This window comes from Empidonax traillii, unplaced genomic scaffold, assembly GCF_003031625.1.
Source record: "Empidonax traillii isolate 1590-97213 ecotype Southwest subspecies unplaced genomic scaffold, ASM303162v1 scaffold956:size363975, whole genome shotgun sequence".
In the NCBI taxonomy this organism is placed as follows: Eukaryota; Metazoa; Chordata; class Aves; order Passeriformes; family Tyrannidae; genus Empidonax; species Empidonax traillii.
Window position 1 is genome coordinate 192,179 of NW_020956149.1, and position 23,501 is coordinate 215,679.

At 52.7% G+C, this 23,501-nt stretch overlaps 4 protein-coding genes across 4 annotated transcripts in view; 3 read left to right on the forward strand and 1 right to left on the reverse strand.

Annotated features, from left to right (window-relative positions):
* Positions 1–2,668, forward strand: part of IFT122 (intraflagellar transport 122) — a 32,083-nt gene extending 29,415 nt beyond the window's left edge. Inside the window, exons 26-28 of the mRNA XM_027903280.1 lie at positions 692–771; positions 1,392–1,556; positions 2,238–2,668. Coding sequence (XP_027759081.1) covers positions 692–771; positions 1,392–1,556; positions 2,238–2,327 — 335 coding nt within the window. The 3' untranslated portion in view covers positions 2,328–2,668. The remainder of the gene's footprint in view (positions 1–691; positions 772–1,391; positions 1,557–2,237) is intronic.
* A 3,371-nt stretch (positions 2,669–6,039) lies between these two features.
* Positions 6,040–9,032, forward strand: RHO (rhodopsin). The gene is made up of 5 exons (XM_027903286.1): positions 6,040–6,504; positions 7,401–7,569; positions 7,684–7,849; positions 8,076–8,315; positions 8,705–9,032. The coding sequence occupies exons 1-5, from the start codon at positions 6,144–6,146 to the stop codon at positions 8,822–8,824; spliced, it is 1,056 nt and encodes a 351-aa protein (XP_027759087.1). The 5' UTR covers positions 6,040–6,143; the 3' UTR covers positions 8,825–9,032.
* A 2,701-nt stretch (positions 9,033–11,733) lies between these two features.
* Positions 11,734–13,274, forward strand: LOC114067694 (histone H1oo). Its single transcript, XM_027903294.1, has 6 exons — positions 11,734–11,765; positions 12,013–12,278; positions 12,354–12,489; positions 12,565–12,623; positions 12,701–12,795; positions 12,847–13,274. Exons 1-6 carry the CDS (start codon positions 11,750–11,752, stop codon positions 13,148–13,150), a joined length of 876 nt encoding a protein of 291 aa, XP_027759095.1. The 5' UTR covers positions 11,734–11,749; the 3' UTR covers positions 13,151–13,274.
* Positions 13,275–15,185: 1,911 nt separating this feature from the next.
* PLXND1 (plexin D1) overlaps positions 15,186–23,501 on the reverse strand; it is a 71,899-nt gene continuing 63,583 nt past the window's right edge. The window contains 5 exon segments of the mRNA XM_027903282.1: positions 15,186–17,613; positions 18,221–18,295; positions 19,126–19,266; positions 21,529–21,676; positions 23,063–23,226. Of these exon segments, the coding sequence (XP_027759083.1) occupies positions 17,497–17,613; positions 18,221–18,295; positions 19,126–19,266; positions 21,529–21,676; positions 23,063–23,226 (645 nt within the window). The 3' untranslated portion in view covers positions 15,186–17,496.

Genomic DNA, 23,501 nt, shown 5'->3' on the forward strand with positions numbered 1-23,501 from the left:
CGCGTTAGTATAACAACCACAGTATGGTTGAACTAAACCTGATATTATCATGAAGCTTTTTCATCGGGACAGTTTGTTTCTAAGCATGTGATTTTTTTTTTTTTTTAACAGTGGAATGCTATGCTTTACCTATTGTGTGTGAATTGCCTTCTGTAAAGAATGAGTGAAGTCAGGAATGTGTTGCTTCCAATAACAGCTGCCCTTAGAAGTTGCTTTCACTCAGCCAAGGGAAGCAGCATGGACATTCTTCATAGCTGTTGCTGTTGGGATCTGGTTTGGAATGCTTCGGCATCCAGAGCTCCCAGTTGCTGTGGGAGCCGTAGAACATAAGGTGGAGAGTGATGCGCAAGAACACACAAACTCTGACTAAAGCTGCCCAAAAATGTCCTTTCAGTAGATTGCTTCCTTTGCTCTGTCAGGAAGGGAGGCAGAGGTGGTGTCATGCCTAGCTGTGGTCAGTCCCACTGCTCTACAGCAACTGCAGTGATAAAATTCCCCAACTGGGAATCCCAGCAAGGTCTTCCTGGTATTTTCTGTAATGACCTGGTCACTGTCACAGTTTGAGATACTGTGGAGCAGCAAGGGTACTGGTCCTGCTAGGGTGCTTTCATACTGATTCTGTGAGTGCTGGCTACGGTGAGCACAGCCAATTTTACAGGAGCTCTTGTCCTTCCTTAAGAAATGCATCCAGATGCCCAGAGTTTGAGGCTTGATGACAGTACAGATATTATTGAGGTTGATGATCCCTTTACAGCAAAACTGAGCTTTGAGGTAAGAGCTTTACCTGTACCTTCCAGTTGTTTCTTTCTTGCTACCAACAGAAATTATTAGAAAACTTTACTTTACAGTCCATACTACTCTTCTGGTGTGCATCTGGTACAAAGACGAGAGCTGCAGAGCAGGAGACTGGGAGGGGGATAGCACTTGAGAGGGAAAGGGATTTACCAGTTAACTCCTCTCTTCGAAAAAAACCACCACCAACAACAAGAAAATCAAAAAGAAACAAACAAAGCAACAAAATCCGCACAAAAGCCCCAACACAAACTCCACAAAAAACCAAAGATGTTGTTTGGAATTTTATTTTCTCGCCATGCACTGGTACAGCAGAGCTGTCCCATGAGGTACAAGCAGCACACCTATAGAGCAGGCCTTACTGTGAGGGTTTCATAAAGACTGTGGACACAGCTGTTCTTTACAGGGAACTGTAAAGGGATTCCTCAATGCTGAAGGTGTTGGGGAAAGTGACAGAGAGTTTGGTGGGACAAGTCTTGGGCCAGTCATACATTAGTATCTTCTACTGAATTTTACTTTGCTTCTTACAACAACTTACAAATCCTCAGAGGGCCTTGCAGCTGGTAACTGCAGTTCTCTGTTCACCTGCTCTCCTGCAGCAGGGAGGCTCCGAGTTCGTTCCGGTGGTGGTGAGCCGCGCTGTGCTGCAGTCGATGAGCCGGCGGGACGTGCTGGTCAAGCGCTGGCCGAAGCCGCTGCGGTGGCAGTACTACCGGTCCCTGCTGCCTGATGCCTCCATCACCATGTGTCCATCCTGCTTTCAGGTAGTGTTTTCATGGAGAAGTTTAAAAACAGCCCAGAAAGCCCTATCCAGAACCCAGTGGCTGAAACAATGTTAATCATTGAAACCTCATACTCTTAACATGTATTCAGCAAATTCCTGATTGAGGTAGACACGGTGCAAGGAAACCCCAACTCAGAGCTGTTTGATGCACAGAGCTACCTTGGCAGTAGCTGAATTTGAGAAGTTCTCCTGGACAGCAAGTCCGAGCCTCTTGAGCAAACCTTGGCTGACCAACAGAAGCTGATCTGTATTTATTTCCTTTTGCTCTGTCTCTGTGACTTGGAGCCTGGTCTAGCAAGGAAAATCAGTCAGTGACTAAGTTATCTTGTGGTTCAGCCCTGCTCCTGCCCCGCTCAGGAATGGGGTTTTGAAATGCTGGAATTCAGTCAGGTTTGCTTACACAGAAATTGTCTAACTGTTGTCCTTCCTTCAAAAGTAGTTAATGGGTTTGTGCCTCCTAAGCAGCACTGGCAGAGGTCTGTGAAGTGCTCACTGCTCTTGTTCCAGCTGTAGCATCTCCGGCAATTGAAACAAAGAGAACCAATTCTCTCTGATGGTGGTTTCAGAATATTTGTGCAGTAGAGCAGCCCTTGAGCTCAGATTGCATTTTCTTTGAGCAGGGCGCAGACTAACTTGTGCTAAATCTGTTTCTAATTAACAGATGTTTCACACAGAAGACTATGAGCTCCTCATACTCCAGCATAATTGTTGTCCATTCTGTCGACGGAGCAGAGATGAGTCAAACCAGTGAAGGAAACCAGGCTTTCATCTCAACAACAGTCTCCCCTGTTGTTGGCAAAATGCTTCATAGATCCATAAAGCTTTCCTAACAGTCATCTTGTTCTATTTTGTTTGCAAGAGTTGAAAACATGTAACTATTTTTTTAAATTAAAATGTCTGTTGTTTGCAAATGTGCTTTATGTTTCCCAGGCAAGCAGCTGAAGTGCCACAGAATTTTACAGAAATATTTCTAGGGTCAAGTTCAGATTTTAAGGAATTGTTTTTACTCCAGAATGTGTTAGGACTTGACTTGCTCCTTAATACACACCTGTTACTGACAGATCTTCAAATAAATGGGACTGGTTTTTACTACTCTTTGTCTTGGAATTTGCTATGATGCTCCTGCTTCTGATCTTGAATTTCTTTTCCCTTTCTATTCCATTTAGGCAAGAAAAGAGTTAAAATTTAGAGCCCTTCAAGTGTAATCTGCAAAGTTCCACTGCTCTTGGCACTGGGGGCATGTCACAGCCAAGAAGCTCCCAGATTGAGATAAATACAGTTTAATGATTGAAGCTGAGGCTCTGCATGCAAGCAAAGCAAAGCAAGAAGGAATTTATTCCCTGCTTCCTGGAGAGCAGGGCTCAGCATGAGTAACCACCGCTTGGGAAGGCAAACACCACAAACACAACATCCTCCCTTCTTCCTCCCTTTTTTATTTTGGAGCATGACATCATCTGGAGTGGGACAGCCCTTTGGGCAGTTGTCCCAGCCCTGTTTCTCCCTGCCCAGCTCTGGCCTGTTCCTGAGGGAGACAGAGCAGGGAAAAAGGAAATCCCAGTGCTATGCAGGCACCTCTCAGCCCCAGCTAGAGCTCCGGTGTGTTCCCAGCATGGGTTTGGACAGCAAAGCAAAGCACCCCACACTGCTGTGAAGGATGTGAGCTCTGTGCCAGCCACACCAACGTACCCCCGGGCCAGGGAATCTCCTCAGGATGGTCACAATCATTCCTCAGCAACAGAAAGATTCATGTAGGTAACTGCCTGGGCTGGAGCTGCCTTGAAACCAGGATAAAAGTGTGTCCGTGTTGCCAAGAGTTCCGTTGTGATGGCAGCCTGTCTGTCCCAGCCTGCCTTTGCCCTGAGGGGGAGAGGACACAGTACTGAGGTGTTTGGTGCTGGCAGAGCAGCTCCCACAGGAGCAGCACCTTGCATGTGAATCGGGATGTCTCTGCTCAAGTACCTCTGGAAAGGGAGGCCCTGCAATGGCATGACCGGGTTTCCAGGCCCTCAGTGGTTCCTGACCAAGTTTGCTTAATTTACCACTTTAAAAACATTCTGTTCTAATTACAGCTCTGCTTTCTATCTCAGCTGTCACTGTTTGCAGTGAAGACTCTGCTATTGACACGGATAAACAATGCTGTTTGACATGCAAGCCAGAGTGGAATTCAGTTCCTTCTCCTGCAACTGAGCTGGTTGTGCAGAGCCAATTGGAATGAAAAAATATAAAAGTAAAAAGAAAGGGTTTGCTGTGACACAGACACAAAACGGATCAAGCAAGGAAGCTTTTTTTAAAAAAAATTAACCAACTCTGTGAATAAAGTCTAGCTTTGAAAACCCTACTGGGCTTTTCTGTGCAGGAACAGTCAGATCTCACATCTCATACATGTGAGACAAGGTGTTCTAGCCCAGGCTTCCCTGTGCCACGGAGCCTTCTGGCTGACTTCATGCTGAGTCGTCCCTGGAGCTACGAGAGGTCCCACCACCGTGCTTTGGTTGGAAGCTGTTGTGAGCAATTTGCCCCATTCCTCTACCTGATTGCTGCCTGCCTGTCCCACTGCTGCATCCAGTGGTGACGCACACCAGCCTAAGCTCCACGCAGCAGCTGCTACCTCAGCAGTGGCTTATTGCATTAGCTTAAGGTGTATTGGGAAATAAACCTTTAATCCCTGTGTGCCCAGGTACAAGTGTGAACAGCTGCATTTGCAGTTAGAGTGGCACTGCTCTGGCCTTGATAACAAGTGTGAGAAGTTAATTGAGAGGGCCTTAGGGTGAGCAGGGGAAGGAAGACCTTTTGGACTGTCCAGAGACCACGGCCTGCACTGGGCTGCAGCCAGCCAGGTCTGCCCTAGTCTGTGGCACCAGCAGTTCAGCTCTTCCCCACCTTCTCTGCTTAGAGGGAAGGTTTCCCAGCTTGGTCTCTGCTTTAGGGAGGTACAGTGCTTTGTGCTTTTTCTGTTAAACTTTTTACTAAACCAAATCCCAGGGAACACTGGTGAAAACTAGGCCAGGACTGGAGGAAGTTTATTAAGGCCAAGAGGATGTGAGTTTCTGCCCACCTCCCACCCATGAGCTCCAGCAGCTCTGGCACATCCTCCTGTGCTGGATGAGACCCTCGTGTTCAACTGCTCCTGGCTGTGAGGAACACTCAACCCCAAATGCAGCCAAAACAGCGAGGGGAGATGGGTGCTCAGCTCCCTTCCAGCCTCTGTCAGATACCAGCCCTTGCCTGGACTCCACAGGGGAACCAACTGGTACCTGCCTGCCAGCTGGAATGTTAGTGACTGCTAGTGAGAAAGGTGGTAAACAGTGGGTGGAAAAAAAGAGAAGAGATGGAGAAAATAGCTTTGGAGCTTAAAGGATTAATCACAATGCTGTGAATTTTGAGGAACCTCCAGAAGAGAACTCCTCTGTGGCTGGCTCCCTGTGCTCACCCCCTGTATGTGTTGTCTCATTGCTTCTGAAAAATCAAGGCAATATGTAACTCATCTGCTGGCTGGCACAAAGAATGTTTCAAGCACAACTGAGTTCACTGAGTGGGCAGGCAGAGCCACAGGAAGGACATGGGACAACAGCCTCCAATGACAGCCTCCCCTGTGGAGTTTGATGGCTATGCAAAGTTGAAGGAGACTGAAGATGTCTGTTAACCAGCACATGAGATTGGGTGTTAGCTTCAGCTCTGAACCTCCCATCAGTGCCCTGGTGCAGCAGCCTTCTCAGCACCCGTGCAGAATGACTCCAGTCCGGGACAGATGGTCTAGATTATTTATTAGGTGTTACCAATGACTCAAACCCATACAAAGCCAGGCACAAAGGAGATGGTACAACAGGTAACCCACCATCGGGGCCAGCGTTTCATGGTGGTGGTCAAACCTCCGCAGCCAAATCTTGAACATAAGGAGAGGTGGCTGGAACATGTGAAAGAAGAGTTGGTGACATCGCGTTCTGTAGCCTCCACAGGGACTGTGTGGAGGACGGATCTCCAGTGGGGACTGGCTGGTGTCATGGACCCACGTTCCCCTTGTGAGAATGGGGCTGGAACACCCCTCTGTCACTGAGGGACCACACCACACATACCTGTCCAACCCAGCCAAACCCTGCAGCCCCCAAACCCGCAGTCCTAGGGTGTGAACCACACACATCCCTCTTGTTAGTGAGGGATGGAAAAGAGAGAAGAGCCTTGCCAGTGGAGCTGCTGCCTGGTTTGAGCCCCCTACAAATGAAAGGTGAGGTGCAGAGCTACCTCTTTATATGTGACCATGAGCCACAGTTTCCAACAATGACAGTGCAGGCCAGAAACAGGTGTCACCTCAACACCTTCCCAGGAAAGCCAATTAGCCCTGGATGATTATGATTAATAATTCTCTAAACCCTAATCGCGCTGACAACAGTGTCCAGAGCTTACCCTGGGGGCACTTTATAAGAGGTGCCTGTGGAGGGGAGCGTAGCCGCTTCTTCTCGGGGTGACAGTGAAGGCTGAGAGGTGGCGGGAGCTCCACTTCAGAGTCGATCCCCCCGTGCACGAAAGAACCCCCTAAGTAAGAGGAAAAGGCACCTCACGAACCACAGCCATGAATGGGACAGAAGGCCAAGACTTCTACGTGCCCATGTCCAACAAGACCGGGGTGGTGCGGAGCCCCTTCGAGTACCCCCAGTACTACCTGGCTGAGCCCTGGAAGTACTCAGCACTAGCTGCCTACATGTTCATGCTGATCCTGCTCGGCTTCCCCATCAACTTCCTCACGCTCTATGTCACCATCCAGCATAAGAAGCTCCGGACACCTCTAAACTACATTCTTCTGAACCTGGCGGTCGCTGACCTCTTCATGGTCTTTGGAGGCTTCACGACCACTATGTACACCTCGATGAACGGGTACTTTGTCTTTGGAGTAACAGGGTGTTACATTGAAGGCTTCTTTGCCACACTGGGAGGTAAGTTTTCCAAATTTTCAAACGTCTCCTGCCAGGAGTTGCCCCAGATTTTAGGAATGAAAGGGAAGACACACAGATGATCTTGAAGAATATGGTACCTGAAAGGTCTGCTGCTGATGTGGATTGAGGCCATTGCCGTATTTCTGGGTGGGAGGTGAGGAAAGTGACAAATGACACTTGTTTTTTTAACCTTATTTTGGGAGCCACCCGCTCAGGATCCTGAGAGCCACAGTGTAGCAGTGAAAAGCCGCCAGTAGCAGATTTTGCAGTTGTTGGATTTGCACATCTACTTGGCTCACTTTCTGACTCAAGAGATGACAATTTTGTTCTTCCTGTTTTGCGAGTCTGTTCCTCCAGTTTCGCGAGCGCTGGTGTGGTGCACAGTGGTGCAGGCAAGCAGAGTTGGCTCTCCTCCCCGAGCCAGCCAGGCTCGGACCCAAACAGATGTTAAATAGAAATTGTGTGTATAAAAATGCTCTCCTCCATTCAGCTCAGCCTTCAGCCACAGCTACTGCTTTACTGATTTGATCCTTGTGGCACAAGTTTCCCAGGAAATTTCAGGGGAAATCCTGAGATGACGGGCACTCGCTACATCTGAGTGTGGCAGTAGACTTGCAGGTGCAGGTGCTGTCTGGGATGAATGGTGAGATCCAGCCAGGGATCTCAAAACATAGCAGCAAAGTGGTTCCTGTGGGTAAGCAGTGCAGTGAGGAGGGGTCTTCTCACACTGTCCTATCACATCTGTGCTTGACCTTTGTTTATTTCTCTTTCCGAATCCTTGGAGGAGATTTAACAGCTGCCAGGGTTGTCCTCAGGAACATCAGTCTGAGGAGGCTTGCTGCCATCACGGTGTTTTTCTGTTGCTCAAAGTCCCTCTGTCACCCTCCTCGGTGCAGGTGAAATTGGTCTCTGGTCGCTGGTGGTCCTGGCTATCGAAAGATACGTAGTGGTCTGCAAGCCCATGAGCAACTTCCGCTTCGGGGAGAACCATGCCATCATGGGTGTTGCCTTCTCCTGGGTCATGGCCTTGGCGTGCGCGGCTCCCCCGCTCTTCGGCTGGTCCAGGTAGGGAGGGCACCAGGCCCAGCGCGGGGGGCGTGGGAGCCTGGCTGGCGGCTTGGCTGTGTCTTCCAGCCCATCTCCTCCGCTGGGCACTCACCTGCTGGGCTCACCTTGCAGGTACATCCCCGAGGGCATGCAGTGTTCGTGTGGGATCGACTATTACACTCTGAAGCCAGAGGTCAACAATGAATCTTTCGTCATCTACATGTTTGTGGTTCACTTCATGATCCCCTTGGCAATCATTTTCTTCTGCTATGGGAACCTGGTTTGCACTGTCAAGGAGGTGGGTACCTGCCAGTGACGGTGGGCCAAGGGCCATCTTGCTGGGAAGGGGCCCGCACCAGGTTCCAGACTGGTGATAGGGAGGGCCTTCCAGGGGCCAGGCTGGCCCTCTATGAAGAGGGAAAGAGCAAATTCCAGATGTGCAGCTTGACTTCTGTGAGCCCTGACCCCACATCCCTGAGGTCACTCACTGGCTCCATCATGTTTCCATTCCTTTCTGCCCGCAGGCTGCTGCCCAGCAGCAGGAGTCTGCCACCACCCAGAAGGCAGAGAAAGAAGTGACCCGCATGGTCATCATCATGGTCATTTCCTTCCTGATCTGCTGGGTCCCCTATGCCAGTGTCGCATTCTACATCTTCACCAACCAGGGATCAGACTTTGGGCCCATCTTCATGACCATCCCGGCGTTCTTCGCCAAGAGCTCTGCCATCTACAACCCTGTCATCTACATCGTAATGAACAAACAGGTAAGTGGCAGGGGGTGAGACAACTCCTTTTTTGTGTTTCACTTTATAACAGCTGGCAGAGAGTTATGGCATCTCAAGCTACCAGTGGGCTGAAGTGGGGGTTGTTTCCAGGTGATCTCATCCTGGCACATGGGAGGGTGACTGTGCAGCTCAGCCTTGGCATTGCATAAATCTCACCAATGCAAGGCCATTCAGCCTAAAATGATGCGGGTGCTGGGTTGATGGAGGAGCCGGGGCTTCGGCAGGCGGGGCTGGCAGCAGCCAGTGGGGCAGGAGACTCCATTGGCGTGGTGTCTCCTGCGCTGTGGTGCTGGGGGCTTCCAAGCAGCTCTGCTTGGAACAGAGCTGCCTCGTGTCCACCTGCCTCACACCGGGCTTCCCTCTCCCAGTTCCGTAACTGCATGATCACTACCCTCTGCTGTGGCAAGAACCCACTGGGAGATGACGACACGTCTGCTGGCAAGACAGACACCTCCTCTGTCTCCACCAGCCAGGTCTCTCCTGCGTAGGCCCCACCTGGGCCAGTCCCTGGGGTGTGCATCGCCACCCCAGAGCACGAACTTAGTCCCACCGCCGCCGCCACCGCCTGCCCCTGCTTTGCCACGGCCGAGGCCCCGTGGGGCGGGCTACTCTCTCCTGGCACTAGGAACCCTGGGAACAAGGCTGAAAATGTGTACACGTTTTGTAATTAAAATGCAAAGGCTTAGCTCCTCTGGCGTATATCCGTGAGTTTCTGTTGACTTGCTGAGAGCTCATGCCCCTGCCATGGGTGCAGATCCTGGGTTGGACAGCCCTGCCATGCCTGGACTGTGGCAGAGCTGCCCTCACCTCTCTCTCCCCACCTTGGCGCCCTGGCCAAGGCATGTCCTTCCTCTGCCGGGGCTGGAGCCAGGGCCACCTCCCATCTCTGCCGCTGGAGATGGATCCCAGCCAGTGCCACACGGCTGCTCAGCCCTGCCACGCTCCAGCTGCCCAGAGCAGGTTTGGCTGCGTCAAGGTGTCTCTGGCCCTGCCAGGTGCTCCCAAATGCAGCCCTGCCCCACCTCCAGCCTGTCAGAATCGCCCAGAGGCACTGCACCCCCTCTAGGGGGACAGGACAGATACAGGTGCATGTGGGCCCTTCTGTGCTGCAGCGGTGAAGGCCGTGGATCCTGCCCAGCAGGCAGACAGCACGGAGGGCCCTGCCAGCACAGCACAGCACAGCACAGCACAGCACAGCACAGCACAGCACAGCACAGCACAGCCATGTGCAGCCACAGCGCTCAGAGCTCTGTGCTCACTCCTGCAGCACTGGCGAAGCAGCACGTGGACAGTTTGTACCCTCAGCAGCAGCCCCACTCCATATCCCCCAGCAATCTTTCTCACAGTCCCACCCGTCATCTTTAGGCATCTTTGGACCCCCAGGGCCAAGCTCCCAACACGCTCCCCCGCACCCCTCCCCATTTGGGCTGCGGTCAGTTTGGCCTCAGCCCAGGAGGAGGTTTTGGGCAGCTCCTGTGCTGTTGAGGCTCGCTGGGTTGAGGGCTGAGCTCCCCCGCGCCGCAGCAGGCGGGACGCGGCAGCATATGGCTCAGCGACGCCGACATATGTTCGAAGCACTGCAAGATGGCATATTGCAATTGTAGCACTGTTCTTCATTTTTATTTTTAGCTCAGTTATACAAATAAGATGTTTTTCTCCCTGTTCAGTGTTATCAACATTTGAAACTATTTTTGTACATTATTATCCTCTCTGATTTCTAATCCTATGCAGCTTTGCAAGGACTAATAGGGAACATATAGAGCCCATGCAAGTTAAACCCTTAATAAAGAGCAATTTGCAAGTACAATTCTCTCATTATTTTTTTTTTATCAATACTTCTGCATATTCAGTGAAATCTAAGGATTAGAGTTTTATGAATAATTCAGTGTTTAGGCTGATGTCTGATTCACGTACTTCAAATCTGGGAGGTGGTTTTGGAGCGAAGAAGAAGAAGGATTTGGTGTTTATTTGAAGAAGGATTTGGTGTTTATTTGGTGTCCACGAGACTGTGCTCCACAGGAGAGTGGCACTGCAGCTCACCTGCCCGTGCAGGACCAGCCCCAGCACACAGCCTGCGGGCTGTCACCCCTCACCATACCCAGCCCTACAGCTACTGCTGGTGGTGTTAGCAGCAAGCAAGGGTTTGGGACCCCCCTGCCAGCTCAGCTGGGTACCAGAGGCATCTCAGAGCTGCCGGAGAGGTGATGGCTGGATCCAGGCAGCCCCGCTGCTCTCCAGTGTCCCCACTGTCTGCTTCCTGGGGAATTTGGATATGGACTGGAAATGGAGCAGGGAGCAGGCTGGTGGTGCTGGTCTGGGGTTATTGGGCATGTGGTGCTCCAGGCATCCGGTCTCGCTCCCAGCTGCCACACCTGGCTCCTGCTGCCACCTTAGCCAGGATCTGGCCCTCAGGCTCAAGTAGTGGGCACAGACCTTGATGAAAGTCTCTGTGGGCAGCAGTTTGCAGGTGCATTACCATGGTGACAGGTTTGCTGAGGTGGCCATGAGCCAGTCCTGCCATAATATAATCCTGGCTCGCAGCTTCCTCATCTTTCGGACAGACAATGCACATGAAAGCCCCGTGAGCCTCCTGCGTAAAGAGGGAGGGATTGATGGGGCACTGGGGAGGAACACAGCAGTCCCCAAGGTGGGGACATCTGTGCTGTTCCTGCACCAAAGAACTGTCAGTGATTTCCTTAGGATCACCTTGTCAGCACAGGCAGCAGCAGAGAGGGGGACATGGAGGGAACATAGCTGTCCATGTCCAGGGCTAGGAGTGCTCTCCCTGAGCATGGTGGGATTCAGTGGCTGGGACAAATGGTCATCCTGCTTATGAACATGCTCATGGAGATACTGGGGGGGAGTCACTTCTCCTGCCTTTTTGCTGACTAACCAAGCAGCTCTTCATTTTCCTCTTCTCCTTTGTGGGATTGTTTTTTCGCCCCATTATCAGACCTCTGCTTCTGAGTGAGGCAAAGGAAGATAGTTCATCCCCCCAGCACACTGGGAACAGGTTTGTGTGGGCCCCATGCTGCAAGCTGGCTCCCCGTGCACCCCACAGCAAGTGCTGTCAGCAAGCTGCCATCCCAGCACCCCAACACCCACCCAGCAGTGGTAGGTGCCTTTCCCCTGCCACTTCAGGGCAATCATTCCACAAACTCCCAGTCCCTCATCCCTCTCCAAACTCACTGCTCAGGTCTGCCCTTTCTCCCTCCAGCCCCTCACAAAGCTCTGGCAAAGGGCACTTGACTTCCCAGCCCCAGCTCCCACCTGGGGTAGAGACCAGAGCAATTAGCAGCTGCCAGCCAGCTGCCATTCAGGCTGCTCATCAGATAAATTGCAGGGAGGTGCTCTGGGCCTAAAGAGCAGTAGTCAGTGGTGCTGTGGCTGCCTGTGGGCTGGTGTGTTCTGCTATGGAGCCTCAGATGGGTAAGGGGGCTGCAAGTGCTGCAGGGTGTTACAGAGCTGGGTCTCTGGGGAGTCTCAGCTGTGGCTCTGGTGGGGCTGGGGCTTGGTTTGAGCTCTTGTGGCTGCAGTCCCTGTGAGGCTGTAGGGATGAGCAGGGTTATGGCTGCTCAGCTTCCAGGGGCTTTGCAGCCCTTGGGGTGTGAGTGTCTCAGAGCTGGACCCCAGGCTCAAATGGTTCCTCTTCCAGCGGCTGAAGCTGCTGGTGAAGCGCAGCTCCCGGGTCCGCTGGTCCTGGGCCGCGTGGGCCGACGCCCTTCAACCCTGCAGATGGTCAAAGAGGCGCTGCAGGCCCAGGATGAGAAGAAGGGCGCTTCTGTCTTCACTATCAAGCAATTCATTCTGACCAAGTACCCCAGCGAGGATCCTGTCCGGCTCAAGTACCTGCTGAAGCAGGCGCTGAGCAAGGGGCTGAGCCGTGGGGAGCTGGTGCGGCCCCGCAACTCCTCTGCTGTGGGGGCCACCGGCACCTTCATGGTGAGCAGGGGCTGCCAGGGCGGCTGGGGGCTGAGGGGCTGCCTGGGCCCACTGACACCCTGCTCTCGCCCCCAGTTAGCACCCAAGGACCCACAGCACAAGCAGCATCCAGGCCAGGCAAATCTGGAGAGAGGACGGGCCCTGAAGCCAGGACAGAAAGGAGGGACCACCAAGGACCCCTGTGCCCCCCTGACTGGTGCACAACAACAAGGTAAAGGGCTTCTAGGGCATGAGTCACCCTGTGCTGCCTGGCCCCACCAGGACTCATCCACCACCCTGTCTGCAGGTGCTACAAAGCAGAAGCTGACAGCCACGAAGCAGAAGCCAAAAGCAAAGCCTGTGAATGTGAGTAGGTGATGGCAGTGGGGCTGGGTGGCTCATGGCATGGCAGCAGCCTGAGATGCTCCGTTCCCTTCCTCCAGGCCCAGCCACAAGCTGCAGCGAAGCCTGGGAACGGTGGAGCAAAGCCTCGGCGAGCTGACCACCGTCCCCAGGCCCCTGGCACGGGGTGTTCGGGGCCCTCCAGAGCTGCCAACTGCTCCCAGGCCCCTGGCACAGGGTGTTCAAGGCCCCCACGAGCTGCTGACCACCCCCAGGCACTTGGCAAAGGACACTCAAGGCCCTGTGGGGCTGTGGCTGCTGAGGATGCAGGAGGGAGCAAAAGCAACAGCTGTGCAGGGGCAAAGGGGCCCCGAAAAGTCCCTGGGGGAAAGAGCAAGGGGAAGGTTCCCAAGGGAGCACAGCAGGATGCCCCCAAGGCACAGAGGGGTCAAAGCCAGGCGAAGAAGCCCCGGGTGACCCCAGGAGCCAGGCAAGGGGAAGCCAGGCTGCAGAAGGAAACCTCCTCTGGAGAGGGCAGAACAGCTCTCTAGGGATGCTTGCACAGTCCCACTTAGCCCTGCTTCAGCTGGCCCCAGGCCTTTGGGGTCTGGGCTGGTTTTAATCCCCAGGACAGATTTTAACTCTGTTTACCTCTTCCTAATAAAGTTTATTTATTCACCTCATGGAATGGCCCAGCTGCTGCCCTGGTTGTGAGTCCCTGTGCTCCCATTTTCCATGGCCTCATCCTGCATGGCATGGTAGTGAGTGGATACTGCAGACAGCTGCCTCTCTGCCTGCCCTCATGGAGAGGTGCCCTGTCTGCCCTGCGTCCCCAGTTGTGGTGCCAGGGGTATGCTGGGCTTTGGGGGCTGATGGCACTGATGGCCTGGGCAGGGGCCCTGGGACCCGTGAGACACAGCATGGTGGCACCCCTAGGAATGGAGAAGCTCAAGCTTGGCCAGTCCTGCTGGTGTGGACTGTGTGAGGTGTCGAGCCCTCTGCCCTCTTGGCTGCCCTTGTGCTGATGCCTGGCTGAGCTGGGATTATGAGAGTGCCAGGGTGGCAGGTCTGGGTGCCTGCCTTGGTCCCCAGTACCGGGGGGAGCTGTGTGTGCTATAACTATAGTAAGATAGAGGTGTTTTAGGGCTCAAAAAATGAGTTTGAGGTGCTTGCTGTAGCCCCCAGCATAGTTTGTGCTCTTGTTACCTGTCTGTGGCACAGTTCCCACACACAAACCTGTCTTGTGAGCTCCTGTGGGTCATATGACACTTTCCTTTAACAGATTCGAATGCCTGAATTTCTCTTGCTCTGCCCAGAGCAGAGCCCTTCTGAAGGTCAGGCTGATCATGTAAAGGGTTACAGTCTTCCTGGGTGGGAGAAAATAAGTGGAAGTAAAACTCTTCCTAAAGAGGATTTCACTAATCTGCAGCTGGCCTTGCCAATGCCCTCCAAGGCTCCTGGCCTTGCTCTGGAGCTTAAGCAAGAGCTGAGCAAACTAACTTCTCTTTAAACTTCAGCCTTGACTATGTTGATCCATCTGTAATGGAGCTGGAACTTGTGTCCCTCCAGGGAGAGGGGGGGGAATATGGCAGCAGTAACTGAGTTCACTGGATCCTCTGATATGATAGCAGTGGCCTCACAGAGCCCCACTGGCCCACGTGGCAGTGTCCCAGCAGAGCAGGGAAGGGGCTGTGTCCTCCCTCCTCACCAGCCACAGTGTGAAATGCGCAGCTCTTGCTTTGAGAGAGGCCAAATCATTTAATGGCTGGATTTAGCTTTACTAAGCAACAACTTCCTAGCAGGAGAAGAAAATCCCTCCAGTGTCTGGAAAGTGCAGCTTTTACTGGGGGAGATGGAAGAGCCTGGATTTAGCAATGCCATGCTTATTAAGGCCCTGGGCTGCAGCTGGTTCAGGGTGCTGCAGCTGCAGCCTCGTGTGGCACTGCAGGGAGGTACTGGCTCCCCAGGGCTGGAGGGGGGCACTGTGCCATGGGCCGGGCACCTGGCAGAGGTAAGGGTGCCCAGCCCCAGCTGCTGCTGTGGGGTTACTGGTCTTTGTGCACAGCACAGTGTGGGTCAGTTCGGGTGCCAGTCGTCTGCTCCCGTGCCTGTTCCAGGGGGAGCCATGGCTGTGGCAGTGTGTGAGGCCACAGCGAGCTCTGCAGCTCCGAGAGGTACAAACCCATCTGCTGAAGAAACAAGGGAGTTCTCACTGACCTGCTGACCCTGCCCACGGTGTCTCGTACATGCAAGGCTCGTCTGTGCAGGTGTCTTCCATGTGTGTATTCTGCAGGCACAGGGGCAGGAACTGCACTGCACAGGTTCAGCACCTTGTTTTATTACAAAGATAGGCTTTGCCAGGAGTCTGCCACTTCCACTACACAGCAGGTAAGGGCACTACATCCACAACACGTGCCAAAGTTGAAAAACATGTTACAAAGGGCTCGGGGGTTCAAGGCAATACAACACTACAAACCCTCGAGCTTTTGCTCTGCTAAAGTTGTTCCTTTACATGGTTGTAGCAAATACTTCTTTTTTTCTTTTTTTCTTCTTTTTTTTTCTTTTTTTTTCTTTTTTTTTTTTTTACTTTGATAAAAATTAAATAACAAAGCAATAGTCTCAATACACAGCCCAGTCACAGCACCTGGAGGCAAACTCTGCTTGCTCTTGACTCACTTGTATCCTTTCCCTTTAACAAACAACATGGGGCTATAGCTCCATCACCCTTTCCCTGCCTCCAACCAAGCTCAACATTCTCTGCTCCCTTGCTCTTTCTTGCCCTTGCCTTCCCTGTACTGGGCCTGCCTAAATCTCTGGCAGCTATTCACAGTTTCTAACAGAAAAAAAATTCAAAATAAAATGTAGCCCAGCTACATTCTTAAGAGTTTATATTCTGAAGCCACATCCTCAGCAAAGACATTGAGACCTCCACAGTGTAAGTACTTTTTCTGTAGTTCTCTTTAAAAAAACCCTCTGTTCTTCCCCTTTCCCTTCCCTCCCTTACCCCCTTTTAACATACTGGATAAAGTCTATCATTTGTTTTAAAATAGATATCTATGTACACATACACAACTCTGATACTCCGGTTTCTGACAAACGTGGCATTACTGGAAACAGTGGAAACGGGAGGCCACCTGTCCATGGCAGAGAGTCACCCAGGAGGACTTTTGGTGAACAGTTATCTAATACCAGGCTGCATCACTGTCAGCTGGACGACTAACAAAGGCTCCCCTTACACCCTCCTGCAGTGAGGTAGTAACTTTTTTCTTTGTTCCTTTCCTATTTGGCAGTTTGAACCATGGCATCTGCAGTGGGTCAGCCCTGTGGGCAGGAGCCTTTGCCCAGGCAGGAATGCTGGCTTCGAGCACGTGGCGCTGGCTGCATCCAGCCTCTTCAGAGGGGCCCGTGTGACACTGGAGACCAGAGCAGTCACAGCTCCCCAGGCTGCAGGAAGGAGAAGGGGCCACCGAGCTGGGATGGGGGGTTGCCCCAGTGCAAATGCCACAGGGCAGCACTGGGGTTTCTGATCTCGGATGAGTCCATTTGTCTGCCAGTGGGACCCTCTCGCTGACCCCAGCCTAAGCCTTGAACACTCTCTCCCTCAGTCTGCAGCTCGGGATGCTGGAGGTGCTCTGCTGGCCTGCATCAGTGCTGGGCTGCCAGGACGTGGGTCCAGTCCCTCTGCCTTTAAGGTCTGAAAACAGGCTGGCCATGCAGCCAATGCCCCCTCTCTTGGCTGCTCTTCGGTATCAGATACGGGGGCTGGACCTGAAGCACGCAGAACAAGCTGCTTTGGGAGACTCCTCTGCAGCACTGACCTTGTGTTCAGTGATGGCTGTGGGGAGAGGCAGAGAAAGAGAGAATGCTACCTGGTGTTTGCCCTGTGTGGCTCGAGGCCACTGCCACAGGGTTCTCAGCAGGACCTGGCCCTGTTGGCATGAAGGGCATTACTGGGGCCAAGCTGGGGCAGTGCCACAGACACAAGTTGAGCCAGTGCAGCGAGGCTGGGAGCAAGGGACACTGTCTTTCCCTCACCCTCTGTCTGCATCTGGTCTAGACAGGACCGTGCCTGCGACCAGCCGGTTGGGCCGTGGGATGTTTGCCTACCCACTGCACCTCCAGCTTGCTGTGCATGAGAGACAAGAACCCAGGGAAGGGGGAACAGCCCTTCCCACACTGTCTTACATGGATTGCACTCCCTCTGGCACCCAAACAGCTGTCTCTGTTAAGGATAAAGTGCTTTCACCATGCCTTAGCTGCTTGGGAAGCAATTGCTTTGTCTCAGCCCCAAGTTCCCCATGTTGCCCAAGTCTCAGATGGAGGGGCAGTTATGCTTACACATACAGTACAAAATTAAAAGGCACAAAAATACACAGAATGCAGCAGATAGCAAACAGCTGATAAGAGTCCCTGGTGTTTGAAAAACAAGGATGTTGGAGGGATGGAGTGGAAGGGAGCTCAGGCGTTGCTCTGATGGCCTATGCGGTGTCTACTCATTACTTCCCGAGGTGACCCTTCTGCTTTGTGTCTGTTGTTCCAGCCTCTGCAGCCCCATCCCTTGTCCTGAGGAGCCACACGCAGGGATGCAGGGAGCACTGACTGCTCGGGCGCTGACCAGAGGGAAGTGGTGAACTGAGCTTGCCCCAAGTGTCACACCTCCATTTCTGGCTGGCAACAGCAAATAAGTTATGGGTGCCACAGTGCATACCAGAGGAGTCTGAGCTGCTCTGAAAGATGTCTTGTGGCTTCTTGTGATGTGAGGAAGGCCTTCGGCCATGGTCAGGCCCACCCCCACCACAAGGCTGGTTTGAGGATGACCACGGTGTGCCTGCAGCTGAAGGCAGGTCCCCTGTGGCACTGTGCTGCGAGAAAGGTCACTTCCAGGGCTGCAGCCGGCCTAGGCTTCACTGCAGCACTCGTAGATGTTATCCTCCATCAGCGCAATCACTTGTTCGAATTTGTGCTGGAGCTGGGTGCGCTTCGTTGTGGGGTTGGCATCCAGGGCAGCCACGATCTGTGGGTGACAGGGCAGGGGGGTGGATAAGGCAGTGTAGGGGTGCTCACCTGCCAGCCCAGTTCCCACCACCAGCCCTGTGGAGCCAGAGCTGGAAAGCCCACCCTGCCCTACAGCCCCTGCACAGCTGCTGTCTTAGGGCACAGCTGGGTCCTCGGTCAGGGCTGGGAGAGGAGGAGAATGGGGTGGAAATGCTCTGCAATAACAGAGCTGAGGGCACAGCACCAACCTGTGGGTGCAGGAGCCAACCAGGGCCGCTGCCTCGGTGGGGGTGGCAGGTGCAAGCTACGTGGGGGTGGGTGGACTGTATCTGCATGTTCTGCTCTCTTGAAAGCACCCACACATCAGACAGCCCCGCCTGTCTGGCCCAGTCAAACGCCGTTAAGATCAGCTGTGAACAGGTGGCCTTCTCTTCCAAGAAGTTGCCAGCCAAGGGACGTACAGTGGGTGCCTCTGCACGCGCATCTACTGCGTGTGCTGGGATTATGCAAACCCTGATAACCCCCGTTCTGTGGGACCAGATGCAAGTGTCTGACTGTGGGGTTACCACAGTGCTGGTTCCTCCCTCCCGGGCATGCTGGGCCCGAGTGCCCTGAAAGCCACTCACCTGTGAGCGGTATCTCTTGGCATATTTGTATATCTCGGCCATGGCAACGTTGGTGTTGAACTCATTCCGGTATTTCTTTATAAAGACAGAAGCAAGAGGGGATAATATTAACAGGATGCAGCATGTGAGTTTCAGACCAGCCAGCCTGCACCAACTACATTAAAAGCAGGTTTTGCCTGGGTAATTTTATTAGTTGCATTCATGCAGCCAGATTCTTGCCTTTTTCCTTTAACGAGGGTGCATTTGCTTACATCAGGACAGGTCTCCATCTTTTCAAAGCCAGCCTTAAATAGTTGCTCTGGGCAGCACTGCTTACCCCTCCAGGCCCAAAGCCATTTCACAGGAGGGCAGCACATCAGCTGGGCTGCAGAATGACGACAGAAAAATCCTACTCAGTGCCTAAAGCTAGAACATCTAGGGAGAAAGTCTGATTTTGAGGAATCCACAGTGCATCACTGGCAGAACTCTGATCCAGAGGGTGGTTGCCAGCTTCTGTGGCTGGTACCAGGGCTGGCTGCCAGCGGCTGCCTGGGACTTGGGGCTCACCCTGGCAGTTGCACCCAGGGGCCAGCTGGCCAGGGGGCCGCAGCACTGCAGAGAGCCTTGTCCAAACTTCCTGAATTTTTGGCACTGAATTTCACGCTCAGCTCCCAGTGGTGCCAGAGCTAGTTAGGCTCAAGTGAACTCGTGGGTGTTTACTGCAGCTCTGGCAGTAATTGAAGATGCTTGGAATTAGGTCAGATGAAGTTTATATGTGGAAGTTTGAGGCAAAATATTCTTTCTTGTGTGCTCCTTCTAGCATCCAAGCAGTAGCTGATTGCAGCCTATCTGCATTCCCTGATGCTCCGAGGTGCCAGTAGGACACCAAGCCTGGAGACCCAACCCCATCCCCTCCCTCCGCTTACCCGCGACTCCTCTGCGAGGTGGGCGTTCATCTCCTGCTCACTCAGCGGGGACATGTCGTGGATTTGCTTGTAGTATCGCTGCACTATCTTCCTGTACTCGGGGATCTCCTTGGCATACAGCAGTTTGTTGGTCGGGGAGTCCTAGAGCGAGGGTGAAAGACTAAAATCAAGCCCCGTGTTGTTCCTGGCTGAAAACTTTATCCTGCTGCTTGACCAAAGTGCTGACTGTCCATCAGATAGGGACCTCAGCTACAGCTAGGGACAGGGAGCAGTTCTGCCTTTAGTCCTGGCTGTAACCAGGCAGGACTGCGGGGGAATGGCACCAACGCACCAAACACATGGCCTCAGATACACCAAGGATCTGCAGATGAGCACCATGTGCCTGCGGAGCTACAGCACTGTCTCGCTGCCCTTCATCCTAGCACGAGCTGAACATCTGTCAGCTCAGTGCCAGAGAAGGGGGTTGGTGGGGATGTGTTTTAAGTTGCAGTAAGAGCAGGTTAAAAGCATGCCCAGGGTCAGGGTGGCTTGCTGACAGGTGATGCTCTGCAGGTGAGGTAGCAGCCCTGCTCCAGATCAAACACTTGTGCTCCATGGCACACAGTGTGTGGAAACTAGCAACAAGGAAAGGGCTTCTGCATGCAGTTGCTGGGGTCTCTTGAGCAGCCAGCCTGATTGAAACCAAAGAACAAAGCTATCTCACAAGCTGAACTTTGTCAGATGAAATGTTGCTCTTGGATTTTTCATGTAGCTTTGATTTATTCTGCATTGACTAACCCAGCCTGCCTGGCCTAAATTGAGTGCACGTAATGTAATTAACAGAGAATACTCAATAGTCTTGATTAATGTCAGCTTGGACACAGCAGCCTTAACCTCCCAGCCACACGACTGGGTTGGACCAGTGGAGGTGCAACCCTGCTGCTCTCCTTGCAAAAACAGTGTGAATGATTTTAACCTCGAGGCAATCCTGCCCTGCTGATATCATTACCCTGGGAATGAACTTGGCTGACTGGCCCCATGTTGGATCCCCATGGGGAAGCGCCTCAGACATTGAGGGGCGCAAGATCAGCGTGTCCTGCCACCCTGACACCGGTGTGTGGGACTGCTCTCCAGTGCTCTGACAGCTGGAGAGGGGACCTGCCGAGGAGATGGTGCGGGGGGCTCCATCAGGCAGCGTCCTTGGCTGGGGCAGGCAGGAATAGGGGAGCCCGGGGTGACTGCAATCTGCTGCTGCAATCTGTAGCGTGGCTAATGCTGTGGGAGAAACGGGAAATGGGCACCAGGCTGTGGCACCAGATCCCACAGCAGTTTATTTTCAAACCCAGTGACAAGGCATTACGGGAACACGGCCAACTCACAGAGCCTGCTCACAGCATTATTTTTTTTTCCCTTGGAAGCACAAAGGAAACCCATGCTGCCTCTTTTTAAGTTATTTTTTTAATTTGTGCCTGATTTGTCTGTATTATGAAGAGATGAGCACTGGTTTATTAACTGCTTGTGCACTGTAGATGTACAGACTGAGTCTGTTCTCACTTTTTCAGTATTGAGAGCAATGTGCTGAAACCAAGGGAAGAACCCAGCCTGGAAAATGCTCAGTGATACACTGCATGTACATGCAAGCTGATTTTTAGGATGAGGATTTACTCTTCCCACATTACTCAACAATTCCTTCACTTATGCTATTGTATTCCTGAAAAATGTTTCCATCTGCTGTCTGACTCCAGCTGACCCCTCTTCCCCTCATCCGCCGCTTGACAAGGACAAATTGTAGATGTTTCATAACACACGCAAAAAAAAGACCAAAACCCAAACAAACAAAAAATCAAGCGCTCATTAGATCTTCCTCCAGCATTAACCTCTCCCAGCAAAGGCTTCCTGCAGCTCTGGGGCTGGGGGCACAGCGCCCACCCCCACCCCCTTGTCACAGTGTCCCCCCCATCACACCCTGCAGCCACAGCGTCGGGGCGGGTGGGGATTTACAGCACTCCTTCATCAAACTCAGTCGGGAAGTTTCAAACGTCAACACCGCGCTCAGCCAAGGTTGGGGGGGGAACAGAAAACAGAAAACGTGTGCAGGGGTTGTCCTGCTGCTGGCTGGTCCCACGGGACCATGTGCAGGGCCTGAGGGTGGGAGAGGGGACCTGCTCTGTGCAGCCTCGCATTTCTCGGGGCAGGCTCAGCTCCCCCGGTGGGGGGCTCAAACCTGAATGAAGGGGTGGGGAAGGAGGGGAGGACACATCCCTGGGGACAGCCAAAACTCAGCTGCACGAGCCCAAGCGATGGCTCCAGCCAGTCCTGCTGGGGGGAAGCCTGGCCGGTGACCTCTGCCAGTCCCTGCCCACCCAGACTGGTCTGTGTCTCCGGCTGCCCAAGCAGGAGCGCGGTGTCCTCGCCAGACAGTACCTTGCCCAGCTGCAGGTCAGAGAGAGAGCAGGCGTCGATGAAGGCCTGGGCGATCACAGACAGACAGGCATCGATGTGGTCTGTTTTGTCAATGTCGAAGACGAACTGGGGGTTTTTCAGGATGTTGACCCAAAACCTCAGTGGTAGGCTGCAAAGAGAAGGATCCAGGAACACACACCACATGAATTTTTGTGTTTCAGAGGGATAGGGGAGGAAATGCAGGAGAGATGATGATAGAAAGGGAATAGTAGAGAGAAAAAGCTGAGGAGCCAAATTCTACCATTTAATAACCCCAGTACAGACCCCTGCCTCAGCAGAGGGGCAGGAAAGCACCTTTGCCCCAGAGACATTTCTACAGGCTGGAGGATGCAGCACAGACAGGTGACTGCATGTAGAGCCTCCTCTGGGCACACATACCCCCCCTCCTTCAGCCGTTCCCGAGGCAGCTGTGGGCCTGGAGATGCACCAGCAGCTCTGCCTGTGCGGAGCTGTTGAGTCAGGCTTCCTCCCCTTGCTGCTGTTTGGAGCAATGGTGTCACTGGTTTTTCCCTCTTCCCTGACAGTAACCATCATCTGATTATGATGGTGAGCCTGGCCCCATGAAATGCATTTCATGTGTCTTATTTTCTGCTCTCTCATAATTTTCTTCTTTAATTACTTCACTCCTCATCTGGCCACAACGCAGCTTCAGTCTATTGCTCGACCATCCTACTGTCCCTCCATGGCAGCTGAGGAGCAAAAGCCACTGTAAGTCTTTGCTCAACAGGCCTAATGAAGGTAGCAAAGGGCAGGCAGATCTGTATCCTAATGGTTGTGCCTTCATGCCTGCTTTCCCAGCCAAATTTGGTTTCAATTTTCACACACTGGGCTGGAAACAGTTATTATCCCCACAGCCTGAGAAGCTCCGAGCCTTTCCTGGATTCTCCCTCCAAGCTCCCTGCTCTTCCTGGTCAAAATCTCTGCTTTCTTTCCTGGTTTATTTCCCCTGCACTTTGGCTCCCCCACCCAATTCCCACTGCTCATCACATTCCTCAGCACCACTCTGGCTGGTCCCAGTGCTGCAGTGCCCACCAGCACGCCACTATCACAGCATCAGCTCCCAGAGTCCCATGATAAGTCAGAGATAAGTCAGGAAAATTGTCCTTGAGGGCTGAAAAGCCAGAAAGCAAATGGAAAGGATCCAAATATGCTGGTTTTAAAACATCCATGACTCAGTCTCAGATCTCCAGCGCTTGGAGCTACCACTGCAGTCTCCTGTCATCCTGTTTCTCCTTTCATTATTTGTGTTAGTGTGCCAGTTCCTTCTGCCCTTTATCTGTCCTTGCCTCCTCTTCCAACTCGCTGTTCCCCTGAGCTCCATTTTTGTTTAACACTCTCCAAGCCTCATCTTTTGCTGCCACCTCTGCCACCCTCCCCGTTTTCCAAGTCCCTCTTCTACTTTTAGCAACCTAATGATTGGTCTGGGACACCAGGGCTGTGCAGCTGCTGCTCCTGAGAGATGGAAGGAAGAAAAGAAAGATTTCCTCTTCCAAACCTGTTGGTCTTCCAGATGTGCAGAGTGTCAGGGTCTGTGATCCCTCTCTTCTCTGCTTGCTCCTCTAGGAAGTCAAAAAAATACTTCACGGCCACAGGCGGTTTATCATCTCGGATACTGAGAATGGCTTTGAACAAGTCATCCAGGAACTTCTGGAGTGTGCCCTGCAGGACAAGGACATACTGGAGCCTGGGGAGAGCACTCGAGTCCAGGAGAATAGCAGAGGGGCTGCCACTGCTGTGCACAAGGGGAAAGCCTTTGCTGCCAGTTGGTTAAATCAGAAGAAGCGGATACCAAAGCAGGGAGGGAAAGGTTTGTTTGTGCATAGTGATATAATTAACTTGCATTTGGGTTTAATTTCTTTTGGCATTAAGATTTTCTTTTTTACTGCTGGATCTCACATCTGTGGTTGTTCTGCACATACAAAGAAGACTAGAGA